Source organism: Rana temporaria, chromosome 4 (assembly GCF_905171775.1).
Source record: "Rana temporaria chromosome 4, aRanTem1.1, whole genome shotgun sequence".
Classification (NCBI taxonomy): Eukaryota; Metazoa; Chordata; class Amphibia; order Anura; family Ranidae; genus Rana; species Rana temporaria.
This window is the reverse complement of record NC_053492.1, coordinates 22965913-22981136: the sequence shown is the minus strand read 5'-3', so window position 1 is coordinate 22981136 and position 15224 is coordinate 22965913. Positions and strand designations below refer to the sequence as shown.

The following is a 15224-nucleotide window of genomic DNA, read 5'->3' as shown; positions in this document are numbered from 1 at the left end:
TCACGCCGATTCACAACCGTACGCGCGCCCTGCGTTCGCATTTTACGTCGTTTGCGTTCGTTGGTTTCTGCGTAAGGCTGCTCATGCTATTAGCAGGGGCAGCCAATGCTAAGTATACCTGTCGTTCCCGCGTCGCGATTTTTAAAAATTACGTTGTTTGCGTAAGTGAATCGTGAATGGCGCTGGACGCCATTTACGTTCACGTTGAAGCAAATGACGTCCTTGCGACGTCATTTACCGCAATGCACGTCGGGAAAGTTTCCAGACGGGGCATGCGCACTACGTTCGGCGCGGGAACGCGCCTAATTTAAATAATCCACGCCCCCTACGGGATCATTTAAATTACGCGCGCTTACGCCGGACAGTTTTACGGAGCGCCCGCGCAAATTACGGAGCTACTGCTTCGTGAATGAAGCGTAGCGCACGTAGTTTACGGAGGCGTAGCGTAAAAACGGTACGCTGCGCCTCCGTAGTAGTGCGCGCCCCTACCTGAATCCACCCCATTGTGTCTGGGTTTCAGGTGGTCTGAAACCAAGACACACGATTCAAAACCCGGACTGTCCGAGTCAATCCCGGACGGGTGGCAACCCTAGCCACAGTTTGCAGACCACTGATCTAGACAATATGCTTTCAGTTGTGGCTGGGCTTTAGTAAATCACTTACTTAACCACTTCCCGACCTCCTCATGTACATATACGTCAGCAGAATGGCACGGACAGGCACATGTACGTACCTGTACGTCCTCTGCTAGACGTGGGTGGGGGGTCCGATCGGGACCCCCCCCCCCGGTACATGCGGAGGTCGGGTCCGCTCGGGGAGCGATCCGGGACGACGGCGTGGCTATTTGTTTATAGCCGCTCCGTCGCGATCGCTCCCCGGAGCTGAAGAACGGGGAGAGCCGTGTGTAAACACGGCTTCCCAGTGCTTCACTGTGTCGGCGCATCGATCGCGTCATTCCCTTTATAGGGAAGACACGATCGATGACGTCATTCCTACAGCCACACCCCCCTACACTAGTAAACACACACAAAGTAAACCCTAACTCCTACAGCGCCCCCTGTGGTTAACTCCCAAACTGCAACTGTCATTTTCACAATAAACAATGCAATTTAAATGCATTTTTTGCTGTGAAAATGACAATGGTCCCAAAAATGTGTCAAAATTGTCCGAAATGTCCGCCATAATGTCGCAGTCACGGAAAAAATCGCTGATCGCCGCCATTAGTAGTAAAAAAAATAAAAAAAATAAAAATGCAAAAAAACTATCCCCTATTTTGTAAACGCTATAAATTTTGCGCAAACCAACCGATAAACGATTATTGCGATTTTTTTACCAAAAATAGGTAGAAGAATACGTATCGGCCTAAACTGAGGAAAATTTTTTTTTTTATATATGTTTTTGGGGGATATTTATTACAGCAAAAAGTAAAAAATATTGCATTTTTTTCAAAATTGTCGCTCTATTTTTGTTTATAGCGCAAAAAATAAAAACCGCAGAGGTGATAAAATACCACCAAAAGAAAGCTCTATTTGTGGGGAAAAAAGGACGCCAATTTTGTTTGGGAGCCACGTCGCACGACCGCGCAATTGTCTGTTAAAGCGACGCAGTCCCGAACTGTAAAAGCCCCTTGGGTCTTTAGGCAGCAATATGGTCCGGGGCTTAAGGCTGCATTCACATCTAGACGGACGAAATCGCGGCGACAAATCGCGGTAAAAATAGCGGCGTTTTGTACCGCGATTTGCGGCGACAAAACGCCGGTATTGTCCGCCTAGATGTGCCCCAAGATGACCCCCTCTATGGAGATGATTGCCATCTCCTAGCCGAACGCTCGAAGACGCCTGAAAAAAAGGTCCGGGACCTTTTTTCACGCGGCAGGCGACAGGCGTCCGGCGTTCGGCGTGGAGATGTGAACCATCTCCATAGAGGGACATCTGTTTTCAGCCCTCTGGCGGCAGCGGCGTAGCGCTACAGGCGTAAAAACGCCTAGGTGTGAATGAGGTCTATGTGGTTAAAACATCAGGTTGAGAGGGCCACCATAGACCGTTTGCCGCATTATGTTTGGGCAAAGAGGTGTGAGCAGGGCAGATCGGGTATAACCATGGATATGTACAGTATGTTCATGGAAATATGACACACGATGGAGTACAAATTTACAACAAAAACCTCAAAATGAATACAAAAATACTTCCCTTTCATTATATATAGGTTTATATTATGTTACATTTTTTCCTTTATTTTATTCACATTATCTTCATGGATATGTACAGTCAGAGCACCGTTCCAAGTTGCCGTGGTGAGGCCATCCCATGGCAGTATGTGCCAAGATCATGCTTTTCAGCCCCAGGCAAAATGTCTTTGAAACCATGGCCGTCTTTCCCCCTAGTGCTATACAGCAATTAGCGCCAAGCAGGAAGTCGTTCCTTTGAATGCGGTCCAGGGGCGGACTGACAACTCATGGGGCCCCTGGCCAATAGGAGATTATGGATCCCCTGGGACAATAGGAGATTATGGATCCCCTGTGACAATAGGAGATTATGGGATCCCCCGGACAATAGATTATGGGGCGACACAGTATAAACACACATGCATACAGTATACATACACAGTATACACACAGACGCACAATATACACAAGGGCCCGGATTCAGATAGGAGATACGACGGCGTATCTCCTGATACGCCGTCGTATCTCTGAGCGCGGGCCGTCGTATCTATGCGCCTGATTCAGAGAATCAGTTACGCATAGATTTCCCTAAGATCCGACCGGCGTAAGTGCCTTACACCGTCGTATCTTAGGCTGCATATTTCCGCTGGCCGCTAGGTGGCGCTTCCGTATAGTTACGCAAGGAATATGCTAATTAGGTATTTACGCCGATTCAGAAACGTACGCCCCGCCGGCTCATTTTTTTACGTTGTTTACGTTAGGCTTTTTTCGGCGTATAGTTACCCCTGCTATATGAGGCGTAGCTAATGTTAAGTATGGACGTCGTTCCCGCACCAAGTTTTGAAAATTTTACGTCGTTTGCGTAAGCCGTTCGCGAATAGGGCTGGACGTCATTTACGTTCACCTCGAATCCAATACGTCCTTGCGGCGTACTTTGGAGCAATGCACACTGGGATATTACACGGACGGCGAATGCACCGTTCAAAAAAAAAACGTCAAAAACGCGGGGTCATCTTAAATTTGAAATAAAACACGCCCACAACATCTCCATTTGAATTAGGCGGGCTTACGCCGCCACACATACGTTACGCCGCCGTAACTAAGGGCGCAAGTTCTTTCTGCATACGGAACTTGCGCCCAAAGTTACAGCGGCGTAACGTATCTAAGATACGTTACGCCCGCAGATAGATAGAGCATTCTATCTGAATCCGGGCCCCGCAGTATACATACACACACTGAAAAGGTACTGGATAGGTGGGGCAGCTATAATCTTGGGATTTACTGAGCCTGGCAACCCTGATGGGGGGCCCCCTAGTGGCATGGGGCCCTCGGCAGTGCCCGAGAGCCCGAATTGGTCAGTCCGCCCCTGATGCTGTCCCTTTATGTAGTGACATTTCTCCTGAAATCACTCCTCCGTCTTGATATCTGTTTCCGTATTGTCCTGCAAGAAGTAAGAGTACGGGTTACTTGGATATAGGTGCAATAAATACTTAGAGGGTCTATTCATCAAGATCCACACAACTTTTCATGCAAGTTTTACATACATTTACAAACATTATAGCCCTGGACAATGCTAACTCCCTCCCCACATGGTCCACTTTCCCCCACCCAGTTTCTGGGTGGGTGTGCCCAAATAAGGCCCACTTTCCAGGTTGGTATAGCCCAAACCCCACCTCCTAATATGGGGGGAACGTTCCACTCCACCAACTGCTCCTAACCAGTACCCATCTTCTAATAAGCATAGAACTGTCCACCCTGACAACTTTTTGGGTTGGTCCTGCCCAGACTCCACCTCCTAATATGCGGGAATCTTCCCACCCCACCAGCTTTACAGGTTGTTCCTGACCCGACCCCGTCTCCTGAAAAGCATGGAACTGCCCACCCTGCCAACTTTTTGGGTTGGTCCTGCCCAGAACTGCCCAGAACCTACTGCTGACACTCATCGCTGTACATTTTAGGAGTGCGCCCAGTCAAGTTGTTTTTTCCCGCCGGGCTAGTTAGCCATTGCTAAACTTCAACTATACAGGTCCATTCCCACAGTCAATGGGGCAGATTCATCAAGAGATACGACGGCGGATCTCCTGATCCGCCGTCGTATCTCTGAGATCCGCCGTCGTATCTGTGAGAGCCGACGATCGGATCTATGAGGCTGATTCATAGAATCAGATTCCTCATAGATCTCTCTTAGATCCGACTGGTGTAAGTGACTTACACCAATTGAATCTTAGGCTGTAATCTCCCGCCGGCCGCTAGGTGTCGTCGCTTTTTTTTACGCGTCGGATATGCAAATGAGTAGAACCGCCGATTCAAGTCCGTACGCCCGTCGCTTTTTTTTAACGTCGTTTGCGTTCGGCTTTTTCCGGCGGATAGCTACCCCTGCTATATGAGGGGTAGCTAATGTTAAGTATGGCCGTCGTTCACGCGCCGAGATTCAAATTTTTATGTCGTTTGCGTAAGTCGATCCGGAATACGGATGGCCGCAATTGACGTACCCGCCGCTAACAATGACGTCCTAGCGACGTCATTTGGAGCATGCGCACTGGGAAATTTCGCCGGCGGCACATGCGCAGTTAAATCGGCGCGGGAACGCGCCTGATTTAAATTGTACACTCCCCCTAGCCGTGGAATTTGCATTCCGCCGGGGGAGTTACAATCCGGCGATGCAATTTTCGAGGTAAGTGCTTGATGAATACTGCACTAGCCTCGCTAAATTGCACCGGCGGATCGTAAAACACGTAGATCGAGCGGATCTAAAGATCCGCTGATCTACATGAATCTGGCCCAACATGTTTTGCTAGACACGTAGCTTCTTCAGGACCATAATAAATGGGGTATCAATTTCTAGTAAACAAAAAACACTTTAGTATAGTAGTAGTGTAGTATTGTATTTTTTATTTTGTTTACTAGAATTTGATATACAATTTTTTATGGTCCTGATGAAGCTACGTATCTAGAGATACGAGTTGACCATGGGATTGGAACCTGTACACCTTGACCTACATTATATAGGCTACATTGTATATAGGTGATACTGTTGTGGTCCAATTGGGGTATACTCATATTTTAGACCCAGATATGATGTCTTGTAGTGTTGCTCACGAATATTCGCATTTCGAATATTCGTTACGAATATGGCATATTCGAATATTCGCGAATAACTCGAATTTCGCGGCCAAAATTCGCTATTCCGAATATTCGTATTTTTTCAAATTTATTTTTAAAACAGATCACATCCTATCGACGTCTAAAAGCATTGCTGGTATGATTAGAGACCCTGGGCCGAGTAGCTGAAGCGATCATTTTATGTTGCCAAATATTCGCAATCGTGAATATTCGATTTCCGAATATTCGCGAATACTTTCTCCGCCCTTCTTTTGCATCAGAGCCAATCAGAGTTCTCCTACCACAGTTGTCAAAATTTCGCAATCAATTTCGCATTTTTTTTTTTTTTTTATAAAATATCACGAATATATTCGATTTTAGCGAATATTTCACGAATATTCGTCTATATATTCGTGATATATCGCGAAATCGAATATGGCGTATTCCGCTCAACACTAATGTCTTGAGGATTGTATGGTTGCCATTTTTTTTATGAGAAATTGTAAATCATTTTTTTTTAATATCTAAAGCTGGATACGCACTATACAATTTTCTGTAGATTTTTTCCTTCAGATTTACCAAAACCATACAATATGAGGTCAAACATTCATGCCGCGTACACACGATAGGAAATTCTGACAACAAATGTTCGATGCAAGTTTTCGTCGTAATTTCCGACCGTGTGTACGCTCCATCGGAAATCTGCTGTCGGAATTTCCGACAACAAAAATTTGAGAGCTGGCTCTCAAATTTTCCAACAAGAAAAGTTGCAATTCCGACGCACAAAAAAAACACGCATGCTCAGAATCAAGCAGAAGAGCCAAACTGCTTATTGAACTTCATTGATCTCAGCTCGCCGTACGTCTTGTACGCCACCGCGTTCTTGACGTTCGGAATTTCCGACACGATTTGTGTGACCGTGTGTTGGCAACACAAGTTTGAGCGAACATTCTGTCGGGAAAAAAATCCACGGTTTTGTTGTCGGAATTTCCGATCGTGTGTACGCGGCATCAATTTGTATGCAATCAGGCAGGTCCTTGCACTACATTGTTTTGGTAAATTCAAAGGAAATCAGACAACAAAAGTTGTATAGTGTGTATGGGGTCTAAGGGCCAAATCCTCAAAAGAGATACGACGGAGTAACTGCTGTTACTCCGTCGTATCCCTGGTCCTAACTATGGAACTCATCCACAGAATCAGTTTTCCATAGTTAGGACGAAGATCCGACCTGTGTAATTGAATTACACTGCCGGATCTTAGGATGCAGTACCGCATCCGCCGCTGGGGGCATTTTGCGTCGAAATGCCGCCTCGGGTATGCAAATTAGGACTTACGGAGATCCACGAAGCTCTTCAGCTTCGTTTTTTCTCCGTAAGTTTTATTTTGCTAACGCAAAATTAGGGCTGCTTTTACAAGGTCTAAACTGTTTACACCTTGTAAAAACAGACCTTTCTTGCTCGCGACGCGATTTTTTTTAAATTGAATTTTTTTTTTTTGGTGCCGTATCTTTTTTTTTACCCGACGCAACTTTATTGTCCCGTCGCAATCCACAAAGCCTGACGTAACGTAATTTCGCGCTATGCACGTTGGGAAAATGACGTCACGAGCATGCGCAGTACGGCCGGCGTGGGAGCGCGCCTCATTTAAATTGTAATCGCCCCCTGGAGAAGAGGAACGCCTTGCGCCGGCCCGATTTAAGTTACACCGCTCAAAATTTCTAGGTAAGTGCTTTGTGGATCGGGCACTTAGTTAGAGATTGTGCGGCGGTGTAACTTAAATGGAAAAAGTTACGTTGCGCCAGGTATTTGAGGATTTGGCCCTAAGTGTCTGTCTCATGTGGGTGCCAATATTGTGGTAGGATATGTTCCTGCAACCCTTCTTTTTTGTCTTTATATACACTATGGGCCAAATCCTCAGCCAGCGAGCGTAACGTAATTTTTCCTATTTAAGTTACACCGCCGCAAAATTTCTACCTAAGTGCCCGATCCACAAAGCACTTACCTAGAAATTTTGAGCGGTGTAACTTAAATCCGGCCAGCGCAAGGCGTTTTCTTTTCTCCAGGGGGCGATTCCCATTTAAATGAGGCGCGCTCCCGCGCCGGCCGTACTGCGCATGCTCGTGACGTCATTTTCCCGACGTGCATAGCGCGAAATTACGTTACGTCGGGCTTTGTGGATTGCGACGGGACAATAAAGTTGCGTCGGGTAAAAAAAAAGATACGGCGCCAAAAAAAAAAATTTAAATTAAAAAAAAATCGCGTCGCGAGCAAGAAAGGTCTGTTTTTACAAGGTGTAAACAGTTTACACCTTGTAAAAGCAGCCCTAATTTTGCGTTTGCAAACTAAAAACTTACGGAGAAAAAAAGAAGCTGAAAAGCTTTGTGGATCTCCGTAAGTCCTAATTTGCATACCCGAGGCGGCATTTCGACGCGAAATGCCCCCAGCGGCGGATGCGGTACTGCATCCTAAGATCCGACAGTGTAATTCAATTACACATGTCGGATCTTCGTCCTAACTATGGAAAACTGATTCTGTGGATCAGTTCCATAGTTAGGACCAGGGATACGACGGAGTAACAGCAGTTACTCCGTCGTATCTCTTTTGAGGATTTGGCCCTATATTACCATATTGAATCCCGGGACAGATATATGTGACGGGAGTCACTTTGAGCAGGGGGCTCGTGGAACCCAGGTTACCTTAGAGAGGTCGGGAAATTCAATTAGCCAGATTCAGAAAGACTTACGCCGGCGTATCTACAGATACACCGCGTAAGTGTAAATATGCGCCGTACCCACAGAACTAGATACGCCTGAAAATAGGCTTCTTACGACCGACCTAACTTTCCTACGCCGGCGTATATTTACGCTGGACGCATCTGGCGCTCCCATTGATTTCCTATTCAAATATGCAAATGAGGTAGATACGGCGATTCTCCTTTAAAGGGGGCGTGGCAAGGGGGTGTGTCCTATGCCTGCATACTTTTGCGGATAGGTGTCCCTCATTCCCATCTCAGAAAGTTGGGAGGTGTGCATGCGGAGGTCTTTGTCATTTCCTTAGTGACGCGTGTCATGTGTGCCTCATGCCCAGGAGGAATTATATTTTTTTATCGAAGGCCCTGAATGCAGCACCAGAGCCATTTCAGCGTCGTGCCACCACATGCCACATTCTGTCACCACAGATGTTTGCAGACAAATAGTTTCCAACGCCTCAGGGGATATTATTAAATGTACCCTACGTGTTCTAAAAGGTTAATGTCTTAAAATATGTCTTTCAAGGTTTTCCAAAATGCAAGTATTTAAAGAAAAATTGTTGAAACGAAAGAACCCAAAATCACCTCCATCTTCCTGTAAATCCTCCCACGCCAATATCACCTTTCTGCCAAGCTGGCTTGGCAGCCCTTCATTGAGAAATGAACCCAAATTATTTTGTTGCTCAACTTTTCCCTCTTAAATGATATCAAGCAACAAGGGATGTATGCCGCAATATATGACATCAAAATAAAAGCCAGCATACAGACACAAGTGATTCAAGCAGATTTAAACCCAGTGGCGGCTGGTGCTCAAAATTTTGCAACCACTGTGCCCATCAAATGCAACCACTGTGCCCATCAAACGCAGCCACTGTCCCCATCAAACGCAGCCACTGTGCCCATCAATCGCAGCCACTGTGCCCATCAAACGCATCGACTGTGCCCATCAAATGCGGCTACTGTGCCCATCAATTGCTGACACTGTGCCCATCAATTGCTGACGCTGTGCCCATCAATTGCTGCCAGTGTGCCCATCAATTGCCACTACTGTGCCCCATCAATTGCTGACACTGTGCCCCATCAATTGCTGACACTGTGCCCATCAATTGCTGATGCTGTGCCCATCAATTGCTGATGCTGTGCCCATCAATTGCCACTACTGTGCCCCATCAAATGCCACCACTGTGCCCATCAAACGCAGCTACTGTGCCCATCAAGCGCAGCCAATGTGCTCATCAAACGCAGCCACTGTGCCCATCAAACGCAGCCACTGTGCCCATCAAACGCAGCCACTGTGCTCATCAAGCGCATTCACTGTGCCCATCAAACGCATTCACTGTGCCCATCAAACGCATTCACTGTGCCCATCAAACGCAACCACCATGCTATCAATTGTTGCCAGTGTGCACATCAATTGCTGACGCTGTGCCCCATCAATTGCCACCACTGTGCCCCATCAAATGCCACCACTGTGCCCATCAAACGCAGCTACTGTGCCCATCAAACACAGCCACTGTGCTCATCAAACGCAGTCACTGTGCCCATCAAACACAACCACTGTGCCCATCAAACGCAGCCACTGTGCCCATCAAATGCATCCACTGTGCCCATCAAACGCAACCACCGTGCCATAAATTGCTGCCAGTGTGCCCATTAATTGCTGACACTGTGCCCATCAAATGCTGCCAATGTGCATCGCCCAGCACTTACCTGTCTTGCAGTGGGTCAGCGGCGGTGTCCTGCACTTCCTCCATGTCTTCTTCCGTCCTCTCTATCAGGCATCCAATCACAGCGCGGTGACCGGTAACAGACCCAAGCACCTGATTGGCTGAGAGGCGGTTCAGTGTTAGCAAATCTAATTCCTTCGCTTTGCTAACACAACGCTGAGTGAACAGCGAATGCACAGCATGGCGCCCGCTGTTCACCTTTTTGGGCGCCTATTAGAGCCAACGGCTCTTATCAGGTGCTTCCAAAAAACACCCCCGTCGCTGTAATTCAGGTGCCCGGTGCCCAAAAAGGGGCCGGACACCTGAATAGAGGGTGCCAGAGGCGACCATAGATAGATTCATGCAATGCATGAATCGATCCATTAGTGATATAGTGGTGCCAGGAGAGAGGGGGTGGCGCCCATGCACCCCTTATGGACGCACCGCCACTGTGTAAAGCACACACCTTACAAAGACTAGGGGCAGAATTGCTGTACATACCGGAAACTTGATAGTGTCCTGCTGGTGGGATAGGTTACCAACATTTACCGTATACCACTGAATGCTGCACAGGTCTAAACATCTGCTCAGAAACTCCCAAGGCTTGTCATCTCATTGGCCGAGCTAGAACACCTTTTTCACGGCTCGAGAGTGACCATTTCCACCCACACGCCAATAGGTTTCACATTCAGTCGCCCATCTGGAACCAATTTGGGTATCCATGGTGATGACCACTAGTGTTGAGCGGAATACGCCATATTCGATTTCGCGATATATCACGAATATATAGACGAATATTCGTGAAATATTCGTTAAAATAATATTCGTGATATTTTATCAAAAAAATAATTTTTGCAAAGTTTCGCTAATGCGAAATTGATTGCGAAATTCTCGTCCGCGCATGCGCGCTAAGAACACGCGAGAACGGAGATCATTTCCTGGATCTTTGCCAGTCGATTTTCGGATCGCTATTTTGTGCTGCCCAGCGAAGCGAAGATGGTGGGGAGTAACTTTTCATCCAGTGAGGAAAAACTGCTGATTAGTGTAAGTAATTTCACCACTGTTATTTCATTATCTTTAACTGCATTTTAGACTAGTTTAAAAGTTAGTATATATGATCAGATATTAGTATTTCCCAAACAGTGTGTCAAACAGTGTGTCTCCAGCTGTTGCAAAACTACAACTCCCAGCATGCCTGGACAGCTTGCTGATGTGGGGGGGGGGGGGTAAACTTTATTGGGGGGGGGGGCATGGGAGAAAGGAGTGTTTTTTGTTTTTTTAGCAAGACAGGCACGCAGACAAAGACGCAGACAGCTACTAAACTAGAATAAAACTACTACACCTAAAACTTTTTTTTTTTTTTACACGGACAAAGACGTAGACTACGACACGGACAGCTACTAAACAGGAACTAAAATACTACACCTAAAACTTTTTTTGTTTTTTTTTGTTTTTTTTTAGACTGAAGGACGCAGACAAGGACGAGGACTACAAATACTAAACTAATATGCACTAAACACTAACTCTACTTACACAAACTTATATGACTAAACTAAAGCTAAATTTTTTTTTTTTACACTGACTGACAAGGACAAAGACGAGGGGCCCGATTCACGTAGATCAGCGGATCTATAGATCCGCTCGATCTACGTGAATTAAGATCCGCTCCCGCAAGTTTAGGAGGCAAGTGGCTAATTCACAAACCACTAACCTCCATACTTGCGACGGCGGATCCTAAATCCCCTGGCGGAATTCAAATTCCGCGGCTAGGGGAGTGTACTATTTAAATCAGGCGCGTTCCCGCGCCGATTTAAATGCGCATGCGCCGTCCGGGGAATTTCCCGGCGTGCATTGCTCCCACTGACATCACTAGGATGCAAACGACGTTGGAAAATTCAAATTCGACGCGGGAACGCCAGCTATACTTAACATTGGCTGCGCCTGCTAAAAACAGGGGTAAGTATACGACGGGAAAACCGCTACGGAAACGACGTAAGAACACTGCGACGGGTCCGCGTACGTTCGTGAATTTGCGTATCTCGCTGATTTACATATTATTTATCGTAAATCAGCGGGAACGCCCCCGGCGCCATTTTTAAATTGAAAAAAAGATCCGACAGTGTAACACAGTGTAACACTGTCAGATCTTCGCCCTATCTATGCGTATCTGATTCTATGAATCAGGCGCATAGATAGGACCAGTGTAAGTCAGAGATACGATGGTGTATCAGGAGATAATACACCGTCGTATCTCTTTGTGAATCTGGCCCGAGGACTACAAATACTAAACTAATATGCACTAAACACTAACTCTACTTACACAAACTTATATGACTAAACTAAAGCTAATTATTTTTTTTATTTTTTTTATACACAAAACACAGAGACTAAACACACACTAAACTAAGCTACCTTAAAGAAATGTACACTTACACTAACTACACAGAAATCTATCTAACACTAAGCTACACTAACCTGGACAAAACAACACAAATCTGAGCTTCTAGAAAAGCTGTTGGGTCTTTTGCTTTGAAAAAAGCAGTTGGTTATAGAAGCAGGAAACTCAGAACTGAAAGCACTATAGGAAGCACAATGCTCTAAGCTCTAAGATCGCAATACACTGGAAAAACGCACAGAAACACTCCACTCTCTCTAGCCACCTTGTGAATCTGCACTGAAATACTGCTGGGAGTGATCTTATATACTGGTCGTGCAGGCAGGTTCCTATTGGTTGCTATGGAGGTTGCTAACCTCTGACAACTGTGGTAGGAGAACTCTGATTGGCTCTGATGCAAAAGAAGGGCGGAGAAAGTATTCGCGAATATTCGTCAACATAAAAGGATCGCCTCAGCTACTCGGCCCAGGGTCTCTAATCATACCAGCAATGCTTTTAGACGTCAATGGAGATCACTAGGATGTGATCTGTTTTAAAAATAAATTTGAAAAAATACGAATATTCGTAATAGCGAATTTTGACCGCGATATTCGAGTTATTCGCGAATACTCGAATATGCAATATTCGTAACGAATATTCGCAATACGAATATTCTTGAGCAACACTAATGGGACAAATATGGTTAAAGGATTGTCAAGGCAGAGAGCTATAGCCTGTGCTAGGAGAACGGTAATGGTTGGAGGTGACTTTCTGGCATAGAACGGTCTCGAGAGGCTCGAGGGCTCCTCACATTTTTGTTACTAGGACAAAGCTTTAGAGATGTGCCCAAAAAGCAAAATTAGTTTAATTTAGTTTAGGATTTTAATTATTAGTATTATAGGGGATTTATATAGCGCAAACAGTTTATGCAGCGCTACAATGTAGAGGGTGGGGACGGAAAAATTACAATATAGTTCAATACAGATGTAGAGCCCTGCTCGCATTCAGGGCCGTCTTAGTAGCATCATGGGCCCCTGGGCAATGTAATGCTCTGGGGCCCCTACAATGGAGACAGCGCAGGCAAACAGACCAGATACCCCCCAGCACTCTGACCCCTCTACACCCCAAATATCCCCCCAACACTCTGACCCCTCTACACCCCAGATATCCCCCCAGCACTCTGACCCCTCTACATCCCAGATATCCCCCCAGCACTCTGACCCCTCTACACCCCAGATATCCCCCCAACACTCTGACCCCTCTACATCCCAGATATCCCCCCAGCACTCTGACCCCCTCTACACCCCAGATATCCCCCAGCACTCTGACCCCTCTACACCCCAGATATCCCCCCAGCACTCTGACCCCTCTACACCCCAGATATCCCCCCAGGCACTCTGACCCCTCTACACCCCAGATATCCCCCCAGCACTCTGACCCCTCTACATCCCAGATATCCTCCCAGCACTCTGTCCTCTCTACATCCCAGATATCCCCCCAGCACTCTGTCCTCTCTACATCCCAGATATCCCCCCAGCACTCTGACCCCTCTACACCCCAGATATCCCCCCAGAACTCTGACCCCTCTACACCCCAGATATCCCCCCAGCACTCTGACCCCTCTACACCCCAGATATCCCCCCAGAACTCTGACCCCTCTACACCCCAGATATCCCCCAGCACTCTGACACACTTTTCACCCCAGATATCCCCCCAGAACTCTGGCCCCTCTACACCCCAGATATCCCCCCAGCACTCTGACCCCTCTACACCCTAGATATCCCCCCAGCACTCTGACCCCTCTACACCCCAGATATCCCCCCAGCACTCTGACCCCTCTACACCCTGCTTTGGGGATAGTGCAGAGGCCCCCCATGCAGCTGGGGCCCCTGGGCAGTGCCCAGGTGTGCCCTCTCATTAAGACAGCCCTGCTCCCATTGAGTGGGCGCTATGTGTTAAATTATAGTTGCCTAAGAATTAGTTTTGGCTCAGAATGATTATTCTAAATTGTTGGCTCTGTTCAGTTCAGCTAGGCTGCACAGGTTTCCCCCTGATGGTGGGTGTCGCTGTCACTGCAGGTCACAGATGGAAAGGCAACAGGCTGGATGTATTGGGTATCTCTCTCAGAAGAGGCTCAAGGGGTGTGGTCAACCCGCTGTGCATTCTGGGGAGGGGTACGTTTAGCGGGGTTTGTCTTCCGATCCCGAGCTGAGGGCCCTCCTGGCCTCAGGGATGTTGACCTGCTTTGTAGCCTCGGGGCCGGCTGGCCCGAGGCCTAGAAACTGAGAGTAGGCCCAGGAGTTTCTGGGGCCTACGGATCTAGGGATGGTCCTTCGCTACCTTATCTATGGAAGGAAGCTAAACCAGTGGGATTCAATTGATGGACGTATCCTGGCGGATTTACCTCACTGTGCTGCCGGTCCGGCTGAAAGATTCTTGGCACCGTGAGTCGTGTAACTTTTGTTGGAACTATATCGAGTGTGCAGTCGGTTACATGATCTTGTGGCAGAAGATCGTGGGACGGCCTGACGATACTCATCAAGTCTGTGGCAGAGACTTTGTTGAGCTTCGCATCAGCTGCTAGACCGGTGAGAGTAGGCCTATCTGGTGGACGCTAAAATCCAGTGTGGAGCTGAGTTAATCCTCTGGATCTAAGTGGTATCCGTGATCCGCAAAGCGAAAGTTCCCAAGTCTTTCCCTGTCCCTCTACCCCTCTGTTGGAGAACTTTGTTAATAAAACCCTTGAAAGAGACTTTGTGTTGGTGCAAACATTTCATATGGACAATGCTTGAAGGACAACCCCTGAAACGAGCGTATGGAGCAGTAAGGTAACGGCAGCCCCAAATCTAAACCAGCAGCTCCTTCAGGGGTAGTGCTACATAGAAGTAATAGGAGGGCCCTGCTCATGGAGTTTACAATCTAAAGGGATTGCATTGGAGTCTGCCAGAATGAAGATTAGGGCAGGGATGGACTGGCCATTGGAACTACAGGGAGTTTCCCGGTGGGCCGATGGCTTAGTGGGCCGGCTTCAGTGACAGCAGACCGCCGCCCCTCTCCGCTCCTCTGTCTCTCCCTTCCCGCAGCACTCACCTCCTCTCCCTCCCCGCAGCGCTCACCTGGGGGTAACAGA

At 47.2% G+C, this 15224-nt stretch overlaps 1 protein-coding gene across 1 annotated transcript in view; it reads right to left on the bottom strand.

The window, feature by feature from the left end:
• Positions 1 to 3456: 3456 nt before the first annotated feature.
• LOC120936032 (altered inheritance of mitochondria protein 3-like) overlaps positions 3457 to 15224 on the bottom strand; it is an 85838-nt gene continuing 74070 nt past the window's right edge. The window contains exon 7 of the mRNA XM_040348121.1: positions 3457 to 3605. Coding sequence (XP_040204055.1) covers positions 3570 to 3605 — 36 coding nt within the window. The 3' untranslated portion in view covers positions 3457 to 3569. The remainder of the gene's footprint in view (positions 3606 to 15224) is intronic.